This window comes from Leptopilina boulardi, unplaced genomic scaffold (genome assembly GCF_019393585.1).
Source record: "Leptopilina boulardi isolate dan_hultmark-lab unplaced genomic scaffold, ZJU_Lbou_2.1 LbouV2_213, whole genome shotgun sequence".
NCBI classification, from domain to species: Eukaryota; Metazoa; Arthropoda; class Insecta; order Hymenoptera; family Figitidae; genus Leptopilina; species Leptopilina boulardi.
Genome location: NW_026137767.1, coordinates 455,072 through 479,846, shown reverse-complemented (window position 1 = coordinate 479,846; position 24,775 = coordinate 455,072). Strand labels below are relative to the sequence as shown.

At 30.7% G+C, this 24,775-nt stretch overlaps 1 protein-coding gene across 1 annotated transcript in view; it reads left to right on the top strand.

The window, feature by feature from the left end:
• The window catches only part of LOC127279019 (glutamate receptor ionotropic, kainate 1-like), a 211,557-nt gene that overhangs the window by 44,068 nt on the left and 142,714 nt on the right, over positions 1–24,775 (top strand). The window contains exon 3 of the mRNA XM_051301091.1: positions 10,935–11,096. Within this exon, the coding sequence (XP_051157048.1) occupies positions 10,935–11,096 (162 nt within the window). The remainder of the gene's footprint in view (positions 1–10,934; positions 11,097–24,775) is intronic.

Genomic DNA, 24,775 nt, shown 5'->3' with positions numbered 1-24,775 from the left:
CACCACACAAAATTCTTGTAGCAGCCAAAATTGAAGAGGCAGTGGGAAAAGAATTGCAAGACCTATTTATTAAACTGAAATTTTGCAATGTATTACACTATTATTACACACTGTAAAAAGAAAGTTATAAAACAGTACACATGTTAGGTATCAAAATAGAACCAATAGACCATTTAGTACCTGAAGTCAGTATTAAGATTATTCCTTTCTTTTTACAATGATGTTATGTTTAATATAACTGTTGCAAAGTGATTAAAAATATTTTCTTTAATCTGCTGTAATACAATTACTAATAAATATGCATATTTAAACAATTATTAATTAAATTATTTAACGTCAATTTATGTTACCTTGTTGTATATATACATTTTTAAGATTACCATTGGATTTAATAACGTTGGGCAAAGTATCATCACAATTCACGTAATTTTAGTCACTGTAATTGATACACCCAAAGTGATATAAACGCGCCTTTTTAAAAAATCATTTAGCTTAGTTAAATTTATTAGCCATAAAAATATTGTTTTTAAGGCAATTAAAATTTTTATTTCCTTAATGATCAAAATATAAAAGAAACATTTTCTAACGATAGATACATAAGAGTATTGAGATTCTGGTTTTTAGTACAATATCGGTACAATCTTTTAAGTTTATGCAGTTTTTCTAGCGATAACTTCTTAGGGGTACCTTCATTGTTGTATTTAGTTCAATATAGGTACAAAAAATCTAGTATATATTTATATATATATTTTTTTTTTGACAGGGAAAGCTTCTTATTAGTACCTAGATTTCTAAATTTAGTGCAATATCGGTACAGAAATCAGATTGTATATGTATATGGGGTAAAATTTCTGTTCTAAATAAAAAGAATTAATCTGATAGCGCTGAAACTTGCATATATCTCTAGACATGAGCACCAAAACCTTAAATTATTGTGTTAAATTGTTTTACTTTTTTGAAGCAGAATTAATTTGTCCTTATTTAAATCGTAATTCGTTCTGTTTTGATCGAAAAAGCAGATACAAAATTTTTAAAAACACTTCTTTTCGAAATTCTAAAGGAATTCTGCCCTGAATACGAGGGGTAAAATGTTTTAAAATTTAGGTTTAATTTTCTGTACGAATTCCCTACACTATTGGAAAGAGATTATGTTTGTAATTGGTGCTATCAATTTTACTCTTTTAATTCGATTATATTTCTGTACGATATTCCTACGAATTTATAACGAATTGATTAACTACTATTAGATTTCTACCAAAAATTATGTTAAAAATTCTTTAGTATTTCGCACGAATATCGTACGAAATTTGTAAAGAAAAGTGGTCGAATTTAAAGAGAATTTTATAGCAAAAATTAGGAGCATAATTTCTTTCAAAAAACGTCCGGAATTCGTACAGAAAATTGAATCTACACGGAGAGAAATTTCTAGGAATATTTACCTAGAAATTTCTCTCAGTGTAAATTTGAAAAAATTTTACCGTAGATATTACGTGTACAACATTCAAATATCCGTGTGGATTATTTTTTCAGTAATTCTGTATCCATTAAAAAAAATATTTGAAAGAAATAATTTTGTATATTAGGCGAATTCTGTTTCAACTTTTAAAACACCACACAAAGTTCTTGTAGCATCCAAAACGAAAATCAATAATTGTTTAAAAAAAATTTCTAAAGACTTATTTAAGAAAATGTATTCTGTTTTTTTTCTTTTTTACTTCCGTTAAAACAAGATGCAGCTCCCTTGTTGCCGATACCCTTGCTAAATTAGTTGAAAGAGGTTCTTAAAGTTGTAAAGAAAAATTTACGTCTTTACATTTTGAATCGATAGTAAGTGGAATATTGGCACCACATTATTTTATGTATATATGGAAGAATTAAACAGTTTAAATATACTTGTTAAGTTCAACTTCAATATGCGCTTATTGCGAACTCAAAATTGATTTTCTTCTTTGTGCAGTCTTTGGTTTGTCTCTGATTTTTTTAAACTTATAAACTTTTCACAATTTTAAATATAAAAACTTTTGTACGCAAGCTTCTTAGTGGTACCTTCAATTTTGTATTCAGTGTTTTGTCGTTACCAAAATATATATGTACACATTTTTACCTTATATAATAAGCTTCTTATTGGTAACTTAACGTTTGTATTAAGTGTTTTGTTGGTACCAAAAGATATACATATGTATACATTTCTACCCCTTGAAATATTTTTGAAAAATATTATTTATTTTGGAAGTGATTGGAAGTTCTTAGTTTTTCATAGTGAATTTTGAATTTAACAATTACTCGAAGACGAGTAAAGGTAATTCTATCTATTTTCAAAAATTAAACTTTCATTTCCATAATTTAAAATTCGATTAAATGGAAAATTAAAACTTTCTATTTTTCCTCAACAAAATTTTTTTTAACAATTAATATTTAAAATATGTTCTTAATGTCACTCAAAAATTAGATTATGCTCTTTTGATACATATGTAAAAGGCTAAAGATTTAAGTAAAATAAAAAAAATAATTTGAAAGTCGGTGTCGATAGTTTTTCAAGTCGCTATTTTTTATATTTTAACACTCCTTAATTTGACGTCTCCTAATGATAAAGTATTCATTAAAGTTTCAGTGCATTAAAATGTTAACTCAAAAAATTGGATTATGTGGTGTCTATTTAAAAGTTCGTGCAATATAGTTCTTAATCAATTGTTTGTTTGTTGTTTTAGTGATAGTTCAAGTTGCGGGTAATAAAATGTTTATTTAATCGTCAGTTCAATATAAAGCTAATATTCAAATAAATTTTTATTCTATTATTGAAACTGTTTAAAAAACATAATATTATAATTACATGAATGTCTAAAATGAAGTGAATAATATAAGATCCTTTTTAGAAAATATATTTATAAAAAATTAATTAGGTAATACCAAAAATTGTTTTAAAAATAAATATGAGATGACTTGAAATTGAAAATAATAAATTAATTTTATTGCTCTATCTTCAATTCAATAAATGTTATTGACACATGTAAAATTACTATTTCTTTTCTAATACTATTAACTCATTTGAATTAAATTAAGTTATTCATTAAATTATTTAAATTATATTTAATTTTTTAACTGATGATTTACTCAAAAGAATTAATTTTTTTAATCATTTTAAGGTTCAAAATGATTTATAATTTCATTTATTCAATTTTTAACATAAATTTTTGAGTTATGTGCATTACATTACATATTATATTTCTGTTTATTTTTCATTCGTAAAGTTGTAAAAAATATATATAAATTATTTGAATTAGCTTTGTATTGAATTGACGATTAACCCTCGGAGCACATACTGGGTGACACAGACCCTGTCATTAATTTCAATGAAGTGTAATTTGAAAAGTCGGCAATACAACACGAACCTAAGGCCATATAGTGGTAACTAACTAATAAGGAATAATAAGTAACATGATAATCCAAAGAAAATAATAAAATACTAGTAAATATGTTATTAAAAAAGTATAGTTTTAAAAAGTTGTGTCGAAAATCACATTTTTATCGTCTTAAAAGTTACCTTCGTTAAACTACAAAATAAATACCTTTTTTAAAAAATAAAATAAGGTGGTATTTTTCCCTTATTCTAACACACTTCGAGAATATAAATCCTAATTTTTAGCTTAAAATATTAAAAATTACAAAAGTTACATTTTTTTTAAATTCAATTTTTTCATTTTAATTAGTTAACTTCACGAATTTTTTTTCAATATGCAAATAATTTAATAATATTTCTAAACTGCCTATTCTTATTTTACAAGGTTCAATGAATAAAAAAATATTTTTTTTGTGTTGATCAGTCCAATAGTTCAAAAATGGGGGAGTTTTGTAAAGTAAACAGGGTCACAGCGACCCAGACTGTGCTACTTGTTCGAAAAAAGAGGTGTATGCGCCGCGGGTTAAATAAACATTTTATTACCAGCAATTTGAACCATCACTATATTGAACAAACAATTGAATAAGAACTATACTGAATTAGTTGGATAAAATGTTAGTGGAATATAGTACGGTGGAGAATTGAAGTAGTGAAGAGATGGAGTAGTGAAAAAAATGCAGTAGAGAAAATGGAGTGGAAACACTGTATTACTTCTAGTCTTAATAATGTTTGTTTAAAAGCGGTTAAAAAAAATTTAAATAGATTAATTTCTTTTAAATCACCAGTAATTTTTGTAGCTCTTGATCAACAACCAGAAGGCAGTATTGACTGTGGATTATATTCAATAGAATTTACGTCATCTTTTTATTTTAGTGTGATGATTACAAAAATACGTAGTTTCTTCTTTCTGCACCCGGTGGTGCAGAAATTATTACTACTCTTGAAACTTAAGAATTGGTGTTTTTAAAAGTTGCATGGACTAATAGAACAGCTAATCTTCTAAGAGAAAGACAAATCTTTCATTCAATATTTAAATTTCCAATATGAATAAATAAAAAATTAACATGCAATATAAGTGGAATGTCAAAACACGCTGAACATTTGAGAAGTGAAAAAATTATTTGCAATAAAATGACAGTGGCTTCCACAGCATTTTATTTCCGATGGAAATTTAATGGACGAATTATATTTATATATACATTGATATAATTTCGTATAGGTTATATTGATCCATTGGATTTAAGGGGTTATATACCTTTTCCTGTGTCAAAAAATCGATTTTTTTCATTGCATATATCAAAAATACATACTCTCCAGAATGTTTTGCCAAAATTTCATAAAAATCGGAACATTAATACCAAAGTTATGGCTGTTTTAATCCGCTACTTTTCAAAGCAGAGTATATACGCTTGAATCTTTAAAGGCTCTTATCTCGGAATCGTGATTTTTGAGAACTGCGGTTACAGTGACTGCGATTTCTTTAAAGCCGCTAATCCGATTAGGCTGAAAATTTCAGGGGTTCTTTATACATACAATAGCTAGTGCGTGAATGAAGAAATTTAAATTTGAACCAAAATTAATTTTTTTTGGTCAAAAAACCAAAATTTAAAGCTCTAAAATCACAATTTTTGAGGAAAAATCATCGCCATTTCTATAAAAAATATTTTTTTCAAAATCCTTCGTTCACGCACGAGGTAATATATTATACTAACGAAATTTCCGTTCTTTTTTAATTTTAGTTAAACTCCGTCTGACTTATCGCAGTCACCGCAAGCAACTATCAAAAAAAGGTGTAATTTAAAATTCATGTATATAATAAGAGATTAAGAAATTCTGATTAGGAAATCGGTACCGGTTTAGAAACGTTAAAGATATTTTTTATATATCTTTCTTATGTCCAAAAAAATTGTTAAAATTTTTAAGAAATTATAATGTATCATTAACTAGGCCAAAACTTCAATGAAGATATTAATATATCGAAATAATGTATTATTATACTCAGCATGTATTCGTTCTTTAACTAACTCTGAAGTGTTAGATATGAATAAACGTATTATGTCAAAATAAGAAGTACAAGAAGTAGTATATTATATACTGAACTTGTACCAGTTCTGAGGAAAAATTGTACAAGAAAATGTACAATTTTAGCACCAGAATTTGGAACAAGTTCTTATATTAGAACTTCTTATTCAAGACAACATAATATACAAATAACATACTGAGTTTCTTAAGGGGGCACTCGCCGTTGTAACTTTCAAAAAATCGATTTTTTTCTCGCATTTTCTTAAAGTATATGTTGTCATAAATGTGTCTACAAAAATTTTAAATGATCCGGTGAAAATTGAATGAGATATACTGGCTGAAAGGGAGGCACGTCAGGTCTGTCGAGAACAGGCTAACGGCCATGTGGGTCTTTATACCTTTATATTTGAATTGGGATTTTAGAAGCAGCTTCATCTGCTGAAGAAATTTTATATGGCCCCTGAATTGATGATTCTATCTGATTTCCAAAAAAAAATTCATTTTCACGTAAAAGTAAGTTAAAATTAAACACGATTTTCTCAAAACTACATTTTCGAAGTCGGTGACCACTCTTACTTAAAAACTACTCAACCGATTGTCCTGCAACTTAACATACTTTTTCAATATATAATAATCTAGTCTTTAATCGAAGGATTGATTTTTTTATGCAAAACTTTTCTTTTTACAGCTGAAAAACTACCTCTTTTTTTAAAGAAAATCAAACGTCCAACTTTGACAGGTCACCATTTTGTCAAATATATTTTTTTTAAATCCTTCGATTAAAGACTAGATAATCTTTTAATAAATGTAAAACCGTTTTAATGTTTCATTTAAGACGAACCAGATTTCCATAGTGTTGGTCACCACAAACCTCGTTTTTCAGATGGACGTCACTTTGAGGAGACATAACTTTGAAACTATTCAATATTTTTAACTTTTTTTTAAATTCAAGTTTAAATTATGTACTTTTAGTTAATAAATCGATATTTTAAAAACACTTAATGGTTTACGAGAAAAAAGTTCATGAAAAATGTCTATTTTTTGGCGCTACAACTGCGAGTGCCCCCTTAATACGTACGTGCATGGTTTTTAATAATCTTTAGTTTACTGTGCTTCATGATGCTCGATAGACACTAAATAACACTTAGTAAATAGATGACTTTGGTTAATATTTTATCACATTTGTAATTTACATTCGTGTAAATTGTTTTTTAGTTTTCACTTGTTCGTTAACAATACATACACCAAATAAAACATCACTCTCGTAATACAAAGCTTAAGTGTAATCCAATGTTTAATCAACATTTTATTAGAAAAAAAAAACAAGTTATGACGAAGTAATAATGTCAAAATTCAGTTTTTCGACTTACGTTGGTTTGGAGTTTCGCGCGACGATTGTAATCAATTGATTAAATGATATCGTTATAAAGTATATAAAAAAACAAATGTAAATTAAACGCGACTAATCATGTAATCAAAAAAAATTAATGTTCTTCCTAGTAATGAAAAAAATTTTTAAATGTCGTATGAATTTCATTCTTAATGTTATACTGTAAATAAAAAATGCTGAAAAAAATATTGCGAGGTTAGAGAAAAAAGGAGCCTGGTTGCTTTAGAGGGACAAATTAAGAGCGGTTCTTTTACACGACCATCGACAGATAGGTTTGTTTTGAATGGAGGTACCGATGTATATTTTAAATTTATAAATTTCCTTAAACTAATTAACCTAGTCTCTTTTTCGGAAAAGTTTGTAAATAAACTACACGATATAATTAAATACAATTTGTTACCATTTATTCTAACACTTAAACTCTAAAAATATTGCTTTAATTAATATTAATATTTACACACGCGACCTTAAAGCGTTCTTTAGCGCGAGCCTGCAATAATGCTGCTACCAACTTTTTGGTAAGACTTTTATGTGTTATTACAATCTGTATTTATAGACACGAGAATCTTAAAAAAATTTCAAATATCTTATTTTAACCCTTTAACGCCCAAATGAGATGATTCTCGACTTGAATTTCAGCCTCATACCATTAACAGAAAAAAATTTTTTAAAATATCAGACAAATCATTTCCGACTGATTTTTTATCGCTCTTTCAAATTGCGTGGTCAAAATTTTCAAAAAATAATATTTAACCCCCCTTTTTTCAAAAAAACACAAAAAATACAAGTTTTTGTCATGTAAAATTTTTTTCAATTGCAATTCTTTCCAGTATATCATTATTTGCTCATTCTTTAAGGTATAAAAAATGTGATCCCGATAGCTGTACTTTAAAAATATGCATTGCAACTTTTTATTTTTCTTTATTTTTAACTCAAAATGGCGCCTGAATGTCAAAAATTTTTCAAAAATAATGTTTGTAAATTTCGTTTTTTCAAATTCGCTTAAATTCGTCTGAAATTTGTTACTCGGGGGTTTTCAGGGTCGCTGATTAGGAATCCGATGTCAGTTTTCAAAAATTCAAAATGGCGGATCCAATATGTTGGACGACTTTTGCAAAAAAATATCGGATTCTCTTAAAACTCGTTACACGGGGGTTATTGGGGTCGCTGATTACAAATATGCACTTAGTTTTCAAAAATTCTAAATGGCGGATCCAATATGGCGGACGATTTTTGCAAAAAATTATCGGATTCTCTTCAAACTCGTCACTTGGGGGTTTTTGGGGTCGCTGATTACGAATATGCACTTGGTTTTCAAAAATTCTAAATGCCGGATCCAATATGGCGGACGACTTTTGCAAAAAATTATCGGATTCTCTTGAAACTCATTACTCGGGGGTTTTCTAGGTCGCTGATTACGAATCCGATGTCAGTTTTCAAAAATTAAAAATGGTGATTTTAGTTTAGTATATTTTATACTTTCGTAATAAACAATATTGGCATTTAGGGCAGTACAGTACATTTCGATAATTAGATCGAAGCGAACAAGTTTGTCGCACATATTTCTATTGCTTGTTAAAAGATAAATTCATAGTTTTTGACATAATAATTTGTTATTACTTTTACATCATGCCACCCAAAACAAAATCAGATTCTCTGCCTAATCAATCAATTCCTTCTAAAACTTCTCGCAATAAGTCCAATATTGTTTATTACAAAAGTATAAAATATACTAAACTAAAATCACCATTTTGAATTTTTGAAAACTGACATCGGATTCCTAATCAGCGACCCTGAAAACCCCCGAGTAACAAATTTCAGACGAATTTAAGCGAATTTGAAAAAAAGAAATTTACAAACATTATTTTTGAAAAATTTTTTACTTTCAGGCGTCATTTTGAGTTAAAAATAAAGAAAAATAAAAAGTTGCAATGCATATTTTTAAAGTACAGCTATCGGAATCACGTTTTTTATACCTTAAAGAATGAGCAAAAAATGATATACTGGAAAGAATTGCAATTGAAAAAAATTTTACATGACAAAAACTTGTATTTTTTGGAAAAAAGGGGGGTTAAATATTATTTTTTGAAAATTTTGACCACGCAATTTGAAAGAGCGATAAAAAATCAGTCGGAAATAATTTGTCTGATATTTTAAAAAATTTTTTTCTGTTAATGGTACGAGGCTGAAATTCAAGTCGAGAATCAGCTCATTTGGGCGTTAAAGGGTTAAGAAGCTTTTTTCTAAAAATAATAGACTTTTGATTATTTTTTTGAGCTTAAAAATGTAGTATTTATAACCAAACTAAAACAAAATATTATTGACCAAAAACTTGTAGTCGAAGTCATAACAAATTTTTGAAAAATATTAGATTTGGGTAAACGCGTTTAAACATAAATAATTAAATAAAACATGAAGGGAGAAACTTATGAAAAGAATGGTAACGCTACCACCTACTTCAGAAGCTCGTGGAAGAATCGAACACACGACCATATTGGCGCTTTAATTACTCATTAAGGGGTTACACCAATTTGACCGCATGAAAAAATACGAGTTTTCAGGTATTTTTTTTTAAGAACGGAAATTGTTTTACTACAATTCAAATACATAATGTTATTATGCTACTAGTAAACTCTAAAAAAAATATTAAAATTTTTTTTTCAAATTGCCTGTTTGGCAGGTGATTTAGCGGAGCGTTCCAATTATCAATGGTCCTGTGATGGCCCTGATATCTCACTCCAGATTTGCGCTAAAATAAAAAAACATTAGTTTCTGTAGCACAAAATCTAGAGAAATACGTAGAGGTTTTTTGAAATATTAATATTTACAATTTCTGGACATCTTTAAATAACGAAATTTAGGCTAAAAAACGTATATTTTCATTCAAATCAACGCCATGTTGTCAAAAATGCATATTTTTGAAAACGGACACGTATTTCTCTAGATTTTGGGCTACAGAAACTAATGATTTTAGGTTTTTTATTTTAGCTCAAATCTAAAGTGAGTTATCTGGGCCACCGCAGGACCATTGATTTTTGGAGCGCTCCGCTAAATCACCTGCCAAACAGGCAATTTAAAAAAAAATTTTAATATTTTTTTTAGAGCTTAATAGTAGCATAATAACGTTATGTATTTGAATTTTAGTAAAAAAATTTCCGTTATTAAAGAAATTCTTGAAAACGCATATTTTTTCATGCGGTCAAAGTGGTGTAACCCCTTAACTAAAAGGATTCCTCATTTTCATTTAATGAGACACATGTCTAATAACCTCTAGCTTAGAACTATGCAAAAAAATCGATTTTTTTCTAACACCAAAAGTGGAATTCCCCCTCAATACCACTTAGCTTAAAGTTGTCTCGTAATTGAGAAGATGTACATGATCTTACGCTTGATATTACACCGAGCATGTACTCGGAAATTTGATTTGTTTATTTTTCATGAATAAACATATGCATGTTCTTGTACAAGATCGTTTTTCCAATTCTTTTTACATGTTCACTTGCTGCTCTTATACATGACCTGGTGAATGAACATGTGCAAGATCGGTGCACGATCGTGCAGAAGATCGTGTACACGATCCTGTACAAGTTTTTTCAACTGGGAATATATATTTATTTTATTTAAATAAGGGCCACCCTAGTTGACAAGTATGTTGACTTTCCGAAAAACTTGTCCAAAAATTACCTAGAGTTCTGATTCACACTTTAGCACGTTTTGAATTTTTTTTTATACAGATGATTGACACTGTAGTATCTTTTGGAATACCAGATCTACTGCAGTATCCTACTGATACTTTGTGACAACTTGAATTCCTGATTTTGTCAATTGCGGCTAACTTTTAAGAAATTGACCAAGAGTGACCAAGACACCTTATTGACACTTTGAGAAATTTAGGTTTCCTAATTGAGTATAATTTCTGCTTAGAAATTGGCCAAAACTAACCGGAACACCCGATAAACACATTAGGACCTTTTTGATTTTGCTAATTTTTGTATCACTTTTCTGTAGAAGTTCCCTAAAATTGACAAATCCTAGAATTTGAAATTTCCCGGGAACTCTATCAAATTGGACTTAATAAAAAATAATTATAAATTTTATATAATTTTCTATGTAATTTGTGTTTAGAATTGTTCCTGGTGAATTTACAAAATGGGAAAAGACAGATAAACAGGGTCCAATGGTTAATGGAGTTACCAGGAGAGATCAGGATTTATCGGGAACAGCTGCATTATTTACTGCTTACAGAACTGAAATAGTTTCATGTGCAGCTCCATATTGGCCTTTCAGGTATAAATTCTACCCTATAATTTAGTAAAGTATTAAAATAACTTTAATTGAAGAGACGGGAGGAACAACTCGCCGACCGCTTGGCTGGATGCTCTAATGCCAGTCATATGACCCAAAATGTTCGAAAAATCGAAATTTTGATATTTAAAACGTATTACCTTGTTTTATATAAAAAGGCGCATCTTTTTTCCTTTTGACATTTTTTTATAGGACTAAAACCGTGGATATTAAATGCAAAAAACTGAAAAAAAATTTTCACGAATTTCATTAAATTTTTAAACTTAAATAGTCGTATCTTTGACAAATGGTAATAAAATCACTTGTCATTTCGTATACACACTTATTAGGGTACATAGAAGAAATTAGATTAATAAAAAATTAAAGAATTTTTTTATTTTTTAATAATAATTCATTATAAATAGTGAACGGTCGGTAATCCCGTTTTCTAACCTACGACGAAAAATAGTCTATGGGGAACTTTAAAATTTTAAAAACTTTCAGTGAGACATTTGTTTATCATAATATAAGGAAGTTTTCTGGCAATTTTCAAATCGATTCATTTATAAGTTTTGAAAATATAAGTGTTGTCCCAAAAAGCGGCGACGCGCCCGCGAGACGCAACGCGGAGCGAATCATTTACAGTCGCTTGAAAGAACGTGTTATTAATACTTAACTTTTTGAATTAAAATAAAATAAGTCTCGCGGGCGCGTCGCCGCTTTTTGGAAAAACACTTATATTTTCAAAACTTATAAATGAATCGATTTGAAAATTGCCAGAAAACTTCCTTATATTATGATAAACAAATGTCTCACTGAAAGTTTTAAAAATTTTAAAGTTCCCCATAGACTTTTTTTGTCTTAGGTTAGAAAACGGGATTACTGACCGTTCACTATTTATAATGAATTATTATTAAAAAATAAATAATTCTTTAATTTTTTATTATGCTATCGTCATTCTATGTACCCTAATAAGTGTGTATATACGAAATGACAAGTGATTTCATTAACATTGTTCAAAGATAAGACGATTTAAGTTAAAAAATTTAATGAAATTCGTGAAAATTTTTTTTCAGTTTTTTGCATTTAATATCCACGGTTTTTGTTCTATAAAAAAAGTCAAAGAAAGAAAAGATGCTCCTTTTTATTTCAAACAGGGTAATACGTTAAGACAGCCCTGACGCGAGATTTACTTTATAAAAAAGAGAATTAAGACGGGTTCGACTCGCGACGGAAAGCACAATGTACACAGGCACAATAGTCTATGAGAGTTCTCCAGCTGCGAATATACTGGTGGCTAGTGTTGCATGTCAACCAAAACAATCGAGAAATTAACGATCTCAAGAAAGGTGATTGTTTAATTTTATTCAATATATTGATTGGTTCGTGTCATAGAGACAAGCTTTCCGTTAAGTAAATCGATCGAGATTTGCTTGATTCCGTTTTAACTTAACCTATGTATATATACAGAAATGCAGTGAAGATTTCAATGAATTTATTATATATAAACTATAAATTTTTTATAAAATTCTTTAATAAAATATAGTTTATGAAATTGTTTATTCAATTAAAATAATAAATTGACATCAGAAGAATGTAACCTTATCAAAAATAAACAGTATACATAAATATTATGTATATAATAAATATTTTGTGCCTACATTTCATATTTAAAGTGCATTTTTGATGCGTCAAGCACATAGTATACGCTCATTATTTATTTAAAAATTATACAGAACTGTAGTATTTCTATATAAAATATATTTAACATTATACAGAACGGTTAATAACCTATGTTATTGTAAATGATATTTTTTCTATCTATCGTAATTAAATATATAGTTTTTATTGAAGAAATTAAAAATATTTCGAGTGATTACTATTATTATTATCTAACCTATTTAAATTTTTTAAGCAATTGAAATTTCTAATGTCTAAAATTTCTCTTAAAAACAATCACTATTAGTATAATTTAAATATTGTAATTTTTTAAAAATTATATATAATTTTTAAAATATTCTTTTCTCATTAAAATAAATACAAAATCATAAAAATTAAATAATTTATTATTTTTTCTTTATTCAACGAAGTAATATTTAACATAATACATTAGAGAACAACTCATCCACGAATTCAAGCACATAAGATATTTTACAGAATCATTTTCCAATCTGTTCTTGTGTTTTCTGATGGTCAAAGATTTTTCATTTTAATAATTTTAATAATTTTATAATTGTCAATAAAATTAGTTAACTATTTGATAAAACTAAAATTTGTAAACTAATAAAAATATTAAATTAGGAAAAAAGTATGTAAAATTTGACATTCAAATTGAAACATTTTTATAAAATACTTTTGAGAAGCTCCTTTTGCTTACTCATCATCTAAATCTATCTGATCATGTATTCTTTTCCTGCTTTCAGTTTTGTTCGTATCTTCTGACATTTTACTTTTCACAATTAACTTCCTTTTTTATTTTAAAAAATCGATGAAAAACAGGTATTTTATTATTATAATAAAAAATATATACGTTTGATCGAGATTTCGAAATAACATTCGAACGATCAAAGTCAATCATAAACAAAAGAAAATCACGCTTCTTGGCTTGATAAAATGTATCAATATTCAAGCATATGCAGTCGATATCGAGCAATTATTGGATTGACATGCAACACTACTGGTGGCAGAGAGCAGAAGAACGAATGTTCATAAGCAGTGTAATATTGAATGGTCATCAAAAGATGAACTTACCGCTATTGTTAGCTCTCTGCGATGTAAATCCAAACTGTTGAACAAAAGATAAACATGAGGGACACAAAACAAATCACTAGATTGAACTCGCGGAAAATATTAAAAACATATAATTTATTTAATTTTAATTTACAAAATGGACAATTCGAAGACAAATTATTTTTAAAGTTCGCAATGATCCGCTGTTATACGCACCTCGCACCATTAAGTTGATCGGCGTCGTTTTTCTCAACACGCGGTTTTGTCGTCTGCTCTCTCAGCTGCGAGAAATATCGCATTGATACGCGTCTATCGCGAGATCGATAATCGATCGTTAATCTCTTTGAGCGGAAATGACAATTCAAATAATTAATTCGGTTCGTTACATTCCCCCCTACTTAATCGGAGCTACCGCTACGTTCGACTCTCGAAGCTGAAAGGAACATGATTAGCAAACATATAAAAAGAATTTCTTTTGTTAGTTCATCTTAGTTTGACCATTATAATTATAAAAGAATTGAAGTTATTCAACTAGAGAAATTAAAAGAACTTCTAGATTTAACTTTGAGAATAAAATAAAAATATTGTTTCTGAAAAGAAAAGAAATGTTAGTGTTTATTAACGTTCGTTCTCTTTGGGGGGTAATTCGTTAATTGATTACAAAGGAACGTTATCTTTTATTATGAATCATTAATCGCAGTGTATTACAAAATGGTAGTACAAAAATATATTAGTATTCTAGAAACGTGTAACTTGCACTACGCTAAAGAAAATGTGTAAACTGAAATAAAAATATAATTGTATTTATGAATTCGTGTTCGAATATCGCAGAAAGACATGTATATGAAACTAAAAAATATTGTGATTTTTGGATATTCGTGTTTTGAATGTCACAAAAGAATGTGTATAAACTAAAAAAATACTTATTAATGGTAATCGTCACAGCACTTAGCAATATTTGCTTAAAATAGAATGTCTCTAAGCACTGTTAATGTCTCTCGCGAATTTTCGCGACTTTCACTCTTCTTCTCCTTCTTCTTTAAGGAGGTTCATCCCTTCAAGCGGTACTCATTCTATTAGGGGTTTTCCGTAAGTTTAAAACCGACAGCTATAGTCCATAAAAGTTGAGCTCCACTGGCCAATTTAGAGGTTAATTTGCCGTTTCTCCTCTACTTTCTTTTATTTACATGGGATAAGTTCAAAAGTTGCTAACTTTGATTAACATTTACTTCACAACCAAACGGTAAAAAAATTTCATATTTTTGTAAAAACTGTTAAAACTCATAATTTTAAACATATTAGTTTTTGAAAAAAATCTGTAGAACCGTTTTTTTTTTAATTAATGAAAACATGGTCATTTTTCATGTTTTTTCACTGTTCCCATGTAAAACTTCAAACTTTATCAATTTTTATCTTGAAAATGATACGGTAAAATTCAATAAAATTTGAACAACACATGTAAAGTGATGTCAATAATACATCTTAAAAATTTTTAAAAAATCTGTAGAAAATCGATTTTGGGATGAACCTCCTTAATCCCTAATTTATAGACTTGGCACAGCGTTTCCCACAATTCTGAATTATTGTCATCGGAATCGAATGGTGAGAGTACCTTGCTAGGATATCGTGAGTCATTTCCAACGATCTCTGAAAATATCAGTGTAGATGTTTTTCGCATAATAGGGCTTCGGGGCTTAGAAGTTTCGTCGCTGACTATGGATACTTCTTTTCGCGGTGTTCTCTGCTTTTGCGATGGCATTTACAAAGTTGATTCTGTGCATGATGGTGGCGTTGCTGGGCTTCAATTTGTGATGCTGGCTTCTCGATTGTGCTCTTAATTTGTGAAGAAGACGATTGCGAGGTGACCTGCGGCTTGCTTGTCTGTTTAAAGAGCTCTATTATTAGCAGGTCTCTTTTCGCGATTTTGTTTTTAACAATCTTCTGCGGCATTAACGGCAGTGGATGTCAGGCAAGTTCTTCGGTTTCTTGCATGCTTTGCAGCGTTGAGGTTCTGGGACATCGAATTTACCTTCTGCGACGTGTGGCCATGGATATCACAGCCCCACAAAAAAAAGTGTCATGTACTTTTGACCGGAATACCCTAACCCTATGTATTTTGACGCGCTGAATACGAATCCGAAGTCCGTTTTGCTCCATCACGTCAGGATTTTTTTCTAACCTCAAAAAACATGTCGGATTTTGAGAAGTAGGCGATTATTTTAAAAATTGATGTATTAACTTCAAACTTGGTATCTGGGGGTTTTTTGTGTCGATGATTACGAATCTGATGTCAGATTTCCGAAATTCGATATGTCTGATTCAATATTAAGGAATTATTTTTAAAAAATTGTCAGATTATTATGAAATTTGGTATCTACAGGTTTTCCTAAGTTGCTGACAAGTAACACTAAGGAAGTGCCATACGCCAATTTTTCTGAAACTTGGCAGTTTCGTAGTTTTTTGAAAACAATTTGACACATATGTTTTGTTTTTCCCCAAAAGCTGATTTATGGGGGGGGAACTACCCCTTGAATTTTTTTTGGTAGGGGGACATTATTTTACGAAATTTTTTAAAAATTAATGTGCAATAGTGTATCTGGGGGTTTTTTCGGTCGCTGATTACGAATCTGATGTCAGTTTTCAAAAATTGATAATAGCGTATCTAATATGGCCGATAGAAGTCCATGTTGGATATGCCATTTTGAATTTTTGAAATCTGACATCAGATTCGTAATCAGCGACCGAAAAAACCCCCAGATACACTATTGCACATTAATTTTTAAAAAATTTCGTAAAATAATGTCCCCCTACCAAAAAAAATTCAAGGGGTAGTTCCCCCCCCATAAATCAGCTTTTGGGGAAAAACAAAACATATGTGTCAAATTGTTTTCAAAAAACTACGAAACTGCCAAGTTTCAGAAAAATCGGCGTATGGCACTTCCTTAGTGTTACTTGTCAGCAACTTAGGAAAACCTGTAGATACCAAATTTCATAATAATCTGACAATTTTTTAAAAATAATTCCTTAATATTGAATCAGACATATCGAATTTCGGAAATCTGACATCAGATTCGTAATCATCGACACAAAAAACCCCCAGATACCAAGTTTGATACAGATAATCGCGTATCTAATATGCCCGATAGAAGTCCATGTTGGATATGCCATTTTGAATTTTTGAAATCTGACATAAGATTCGTAATCAGCGACCCAAAAAACCCCCAGATACACTATTGCACATTAATTTTTAAAAAATTTTGTAAAATAATGTCCCCCTACCAAAAAAAAATTCAAGGGGTAGTTCCCCCCCATAAATCAGCTTTTGGGGAAAAACAAAACATACGTGTCAAATTGTTTTCAAAAAACTACAAAACTGCCAAGTTTCAGAAAAATCGGCGTATGGCACTTCCCTAGTGTTACTTGTCAGCAACTTAGAAAACCTGTAGATACCAAATTTTATAATAATCTGACAATTTTTTAAAAATAATTCCTTAATATTGAATCAGACATATCGAATGTTATTTGAGGTTAGAAAAAAATCCTGACGTGATGGAGCAAAACGGACTTCGGATTCGTGTTCAGCGCGTCAAAATACATAGGGTTAGGGTATTCCGGTCAAAAGTACATGACACTTTTTTTTGTGGGGCTGTGTATTCGTCGGTGTTTAAGTCCGGGTTTGCGCATTTTTGGCAAAAGCGTCCATTGTACATTTTTCAAGCTAATTGTAGTCATTGAGCAGTGAATTATAGTCCATTTCGTACGAGTCGACCAACTTCTTTTGTTTGGTTGCTCGGCAAGTTCTTGTTTTTCTTTCAACAGTCCAGTAAGGATTTTGTAGTGTGCTTCTACGTTGGGAGCACTGTTAGCATTTGATGCTGAATCAATTTTCGAGAGTTTATCGCGGAGATTGCTGATAGTTTGATGATCTTCCATCAGCCGATCGGAAAACTCTTGTCGCGAAGTTACAAGGAGTTCAAAGTCGGCTTAAGGTAATGCGACGAGCCCTGATGGTCGATTACTAAACTCCAACTGATTATCTCCGTCAAAATCGCAGAAATCTGGATCACTGGAATCTCGGGATACTTGGGTGAGTCTGCGACGTTGTTGGCGTTGGCAGCTGAATCCATGTTGAATCTGAAAAGAGTGATTACAAATGGTTCTGCGATCGAAGACCCTTTTTTGCGAGTTTTAAATCATTTACATGGTAGTTACCAATCTTTTTACCATGTGCGTCGCTAATAATCACGGGGAGATAATTTCTCCGAAATAATGGATGGGCCTTTGTAACGAGGTGCTAATTTTGAACTTATCCTTTAACAGCTTTAGATAATTTATTATTTGGATAGAACACTAAATTACCAAGTTCAAAATGTATATCATTTTTGCGATTTTTATTACAAGTTTTTCTTTGTCTTTCGGAGGCTTTAGTCATTAATTTTTGAACTTTTGCACGGAGAATGTCTATGCGTTTTACTCGTTCTGTCCAGTCGTTAATCGTATCGTCAGTAGTCAATTTAACCTTAATTTTCAAATTTTGTTCTCCTATGCGTCTTGGTTCGCGAGCGAAGTTTAAGAATGCAGGAGTTACGCCTAAGGAAGAATGAACGGTTGTGTTGTAAGCGAATTGAATCTCTTCTAACAACAAGTCCCATTCGCGTTGATTGTCGCCGAGAAGGCTGTCAATCATTGTCTTTATATTGCGATTAACGCGTTCAACAGGGTTTGACTGCGGGTGATAGACAGGAGTTGTGCGTTGTTCAGAACCGATTTCGTTAAGAAATTTCGCGATAGTGCGGTTAACAAATTCCGTTCCGTTGTCTGTAACAAATGTTTTAGGTGTTCCCCATTTGTTAATTAATGTGTTAACGACTTAACAATTTTTGGACCATCGGCTTTCGATAAGGCGAAACATTCGATATATCGTGTGTAAATATCTTTGCAAACTAGAATATAGGATTTTCCAGATTTGGATCGCGGAAGTGGGCCTACAATATCTAGTGAAACAATGTCCCATGGTTCGCTGAACTTACGCGGATACATGAGTCCTTGAGGGGAATTATTCTTAGGTTTACATTTTAGACAAACTTCGCAATCGTTGATATATCTTTTAATATCTTCGCGCATACCGGGCCAGTAATAAAGGTTAATAATTGACAGATAAGTCTTATTAATGCCTTGATGTGCGGACTGTGGAGAGATATTTTGAAATAATCGGAAGTATTTCACTTTCTTTTAAAACTTTCTTCCATGCATTATTATCGCCTATACTTTCCTTGAGTTGTTTAGGTTTGTAATAATACAATTCGCTGTCTGAGTCGAGTCTGTATAGCTCATAGCGTGTGGGGGTATTGCGTACGCATTCAACCATCTCGTCATACCAAGATTTGCTATAGGTGTGACTAAGCTGTAAAGTGGGCGTGTCTTCGGGGACACTTTCATAGAGGCGCGAATGTCAGCTGCTTCATTGGTTGTACCTTTACGGTGTTCAATTTCCGCATTGTTTTCTGATAACTCTAACGCCCATCGAGAAAGTCTACCTCGCGAATCTTTCAAGTTTTGCAACCAAACCAAACTAGAATGATCGGTGATAACCGTAAATTCTGTGGCTTCAAGATAACAGCGCAATTTCTTAATCGCAAAAATCACAGCTAAGCATTCCTTCTCGGTGGCAGTATTATTTAACTCTGCACCTCTCAAAGGTCTGCTTAGACATGTGATGAGATATTCTTTAACTCCATCTTTTTAGGTAAGAATAGCACCTATGCCGGTGTCGCTTGCGTCTGTGTATAAGAAGAATGGTAAGTTTGGTCGCGGTGCGTTTAGCGTTAATGCATGTTTTAGCAATTCTTTTACTTCTTGATAAGTTTTTTCGTGCATTTCTGTCCATTTCCACGAAACTTTGGGACTAGCCAATTTGTTTAATGGACCTTGTACTCTCGCAATGTTTCGCAAATGACGGTGGTACCAGTTCACGGAACCGTTGAACTGACGTAGTTCTTTGCGATTGCGGGGAGTAGGACGTCCTAAAATTGGATCTACGCGTTTCGAATTAGGTTTAAGACCTTCTTTATCGAGAATGAAACCAAGATATTCGACCGAATATTTCGCAAAATATGATTTTTCTTGGTTTATTGTAAGACCTGCTTTGTGAAGAATATCGAAAACAATATTATTTAACAACAAGATGTGTTCTTCGAACGTTTTGGAAATGATAATCTAATCGTCAAGGTACGCGTGTACTTGATCAACATAATGTTCGGGTAAATTGTTTATTCGGATATGCTCGACAAATTTTTCTTTTAACCTGTCGGTTAATTCCACTGGTCGACACGAAAAATGGTTCAAAGATCGGACTAGACTATTCTTATAGGATTATCATCACTGAACACGAATCTGACCTCCAACAGCTCCCATCACGTCGATATTTTAAGAAAAATGGACTCAAAGTCTCAAGAAACGCTGTTTTTGGCCGTTTTTCATCACGTGTAGAGAATGATGCTTGAACTCTCAACTATAAGAATCAAATCAAAAAAGCTCTGAACCAATAAAAAATTTTCATATAGCACAACTTTTTCATGTGCGCGCGCACTCTACTTGCACTCATAGAGCGGTACACAATGGCACACCTACTTATTAATTTTATTTGCCCTATTTATTTTTATTTATCATTTTTTGGTTGTTCACTGAACATTGCTGATTAAATGTAAGGTTTTTAAGGTACCTTTTAAGGTAAGGTTTCTAATTGATTCGCTTGAATAATTTGAAAAGTTTTTGTTTTAAGGGCATTTATTTCATTCGTGCTATGCTTTAAATTTTCTAACCGTACTGCGTTTATTTGACGACGATTTTCAGCATAAAAATGGTCTAACTGCAATCGGGATTCATTTAGATTGTGATCTAACATTTGTTACATTCGACGTTGAAAATCGTTGTTTTGTGCCATTTGATTTGCATGAATGGCGATAAAACGCGTGACAACTTGCGTTATCGCTTCGTTAGTGACAGGGGTTTCATTTTTTGATTTTCGGCCACGACGCGTTTAAATTGAAATTTTTGAGGTCGTCCCTGTTCCAAGAGGTACTAAAAATGTCGATTGATGGCTGCTGGCTTAGTTGCCAGTAGCGTTATGCGTTTCATTGTTGACATTTTTATCTGTTGTAGAATCTCTATTTGGGGATTCTACATTCAGAAGGTCGGGGTTGAGAGTCACTGATGTTGCATTATGAGTGGTTGTCTCTTGTGGCACGGTAAAATTTGTTTGAAAATCTCTTGCTGTTTTTGATTGAGGGGGAGTGGTGAACATTTTGTTTGTTCTTGACTGTGATCTTGTTGTCGCTCCTTTTGGTGGGATCTTCTTCTTTTTAGTCATTAAAAAAGAGTATTAAATTCGCAAATGTTCATTAGAAGAAAAAATTATGACCTTTAAAATTAATTCAGAGAAGAAAAAAAATTGTATTCTATTTTTATTTATTTCCCTTTTAGTCTTCTTTTGCTACTCTTTTTTTTGTTTAAAAAAAGGAATTTTATTTGTTGGTTCAGAAAAAAAAATTTGAAATAAAAATTTATTTATTATTTTTTCTTATATTTATTAATTATTTTTTTTAATTAGTTCAGCAATAAAAAAATAAAAAAAATAAATTATTTAGACCATGATGATCTAATTTTTAGTTAAAAGGAACAAAAAAATTTTTAATTAAATCTTGATTAATTTACAATGTGTAATTTTGAAATTTTAAATATTATAATTTGAAAGAATTTTATTTCCTAAGAAATGACTAAACCCTGCGAAAAACAATGTTGAGCTGTGAGTGTAAGTACAGCTGTGTTTTGATCGCGTAATCGAACAATGAATTCAGTGTTCTCTTGAGGCGACTTCTAGTCAGCATTTATTTTATTTTCTAATTAAATAAAAATTGCCCATCGTAATTCTTATCACGAACAGCACTTGAAAATTTTCAAAATTTTACAGAAAAAGAAAAATTATAGCGAATTTTGTGTAAAAAAAGATATAGTAAGCGAAGTTTTGCATAACAAATAAATTTTTCACATAAGCGAAGTTCTACATAAAAAATTATAAACAAATTTTTTTTACATATGCGTAATTCATATTTCTTAATAGCTACTCGATTTAAACCATATTTTTCATTTTTGTGGTTATGAGTGCAGGTAAAACGTATTTTTAAGAGAAAATGTTTTCAAACAAAGTTCCTAACTCCATTTTCCTTAATCTTAAACGTAAAAACATGTTCACAATTAAAATAGAATTTTATTTCAAGGAGGAAAATGAGTTTTATTTTAAGATACACATTAATTTCCATTTAAATTAAAACTATCTTGGTTTTTAAGACTGATTAAACTTACGAGTAATCTTTATAGAAGATTTTATTTTTACTGTGATGATATCCTTATTGATATCAATCGTTTTATACTCAGAAAAGCTACTCCAAGAAAGAAAACATCTCTGTGGCGAAAGAAGGACGAAAATCGTAATTGGAAAAAATATCGAAATTAACAATTTCATATAAATTTCAAAATTTTTATAAGTACCTGACAATTTTACTTAATTCTTTCATTTTCGAAAATTTACAATACTTTACAATACTTTACAACCCTTTAAAAAACACCCCCTTACATTTGCCTAAACCTACATTCATCAAAATTCCACCCGGGATCGTTCAAATATGTTTTTTTCTTCAAGGGCACCACCCAGATTTCTTTTCTTGGATAGCTGAAAATGTAAATTTTATATGGGGGAATGTTAAATAATGATCGCTGAAAAAGTATTATAAGAAAATTGATGATTTTCAAAAATCAACAAAAATGCAGTTACACTTATGAATAGCTCATTATCTCGCATATCACAAGTGGCACATTTGTCTAATACACATTTTTTAATCCTTCAGAACCCATAAAAGAAAGTCAAAAAACCCCAAGCATTAAAAACGATTGCTCAAAAAGTTATCGTTAAATGAAAATTAGATTTAATGCGAGTTACATCAGGATTTTCTCTATTTCTTTGATTTCAGTGAAGAAATATGTTGTTTAAATATCTAATTTTGCCTAATCAGACCATTTTTTATTTTTCACACTCGTGAGTAGTATGGACAACTGTAAATTTAATGTGAATTGGCAATTTAGAGGTTTTTTGCGGTACCGATATCGCAGTACGCAATTCGTAACCAGCTCGTGAGATTTCCACTTATATTTTATTACAAAGGTAAGAGCACATTTGGAGCTATTTTTGTGACAGCCCTGACGCGACATTTACTTTATAAAAAAGAGAATTAAGACGGGTTCGACTCGCGACAAAAGCACAATGTACACTAGCACAATAGTCTATGAGAGTTCTCCAGCTGCGAATATACTGGTGGCAGAGAGCAGGAGAACGAATGATCATAAGCACTGTAATATTGAATGGTCATCAAAAGATGAACTTACCGCTATTGTTAGCTCTCTGAAATGTAAATCCAAACTGTTGAACAAAAGATAAACGTGCAGGACACAAAACAAAACACTAGATTGAACTCGCGGAAAATGTTAAAAACATATAATTTATTTAATTTTAATTTACAAAATGGAAAATTCGAAGACAAATTATTCTTAAAGTTCGCAATGATCCGATGTTATACGCAGCTCGCAACAATCTGTTGATCGGCATCGTTTTTCTCAACACGCAGTTTTGTAGTCTGCTCTCTCAGCTGCGAGAAATATCGCATCGATACGCGTCTATCGCGAGATCGATAATTCGATCGTCGATCTTGTTGAGCGGCAATAACGATTCAAATAATTTATTCGGTTCGTTACAACGTTTTAAATATCAAAATTTCGAATTTCAATTTTTTGAACATTTTGGGTCGTTTGACTGGCTTTAGAGCGTCCAGTCGAGCGCTCGGCGAGTTGTTCCTCCCGACTCCTCAATTAAGTTATTATAATAATTGGATATACTTCGAAATAGGGGTACTTCCGATTTTAATAAAACTTAGTATACTAACGTATTTTAGTGAGCTGATTACGAAAGTGTTTTAGTAAAAATTGGGGCAAATTTGATTATCCTGGCAAAAACCATAAAAAACACCATAAAATCATGTTTTTTTTGCGATTAATTTGTAAAAAAAACGCAAAATTTAAAAAAAATGTTTTAGACAAAAGTTGTAGGTCTCAAAAAAACACATTTTACGTCACATACATTTTTTACCAAAAGTGATAATTTTTTGAGAAAAATACACAAAACCATAAATAACTTAAAAAGTTATGGAAACACTGTTAAATTTAATTATATTTAACATTGTGAATTGACCTTTAGGCTATAATGGTTAGTTGATGTGAATGGAACTTCATGCTCTTGCGGCTGTATGTGTGAACTTTTCTATATCTGCATCTGCCATGATTGTGTCAAAATGCTTAAGACTTTGTTAAACGCAATAGTTGTCAGTCGAATCGTACAAAAGGTGAATTAAACTGAGTGCTAATATTTCAATAATCTATCGTTTGTCTGACCTGCTTTTTATATTATGTTTATGTGTGTTTGCAGGCGCCTTTTTGTACGGGACTTTAATTCTTTTATAACTTGCACATTCTAACCTCAAATAAAATTTTCATAATGAAAGTCTATTTTTCGTTCTTTATCCTCACATACTGCTAAAATTATCATCAAAAACAGTGCGGAAAAAATCAGGTGGGTTCAACATGATCCCACCCGCATACATCGTTTTCTATGTATCATGATGTACGCGGACTTCGACAACGTAATGTACAGTTCTATTTGCGTTTTAAAGAAACCTTGGAAGGGGGGTCAGATACAATAACTGTGGTTGGTATATTATGTATTAATTTTGAAAGTGTTTTATGGTTTTTAGATTTTTCTCGAAAAATAATCCTTTTTGGTAAAAAATGAATAGGACATAAAATGTGTGATTTTTTGAGACCTACAACTTTTGTCAGAAACATTTTTC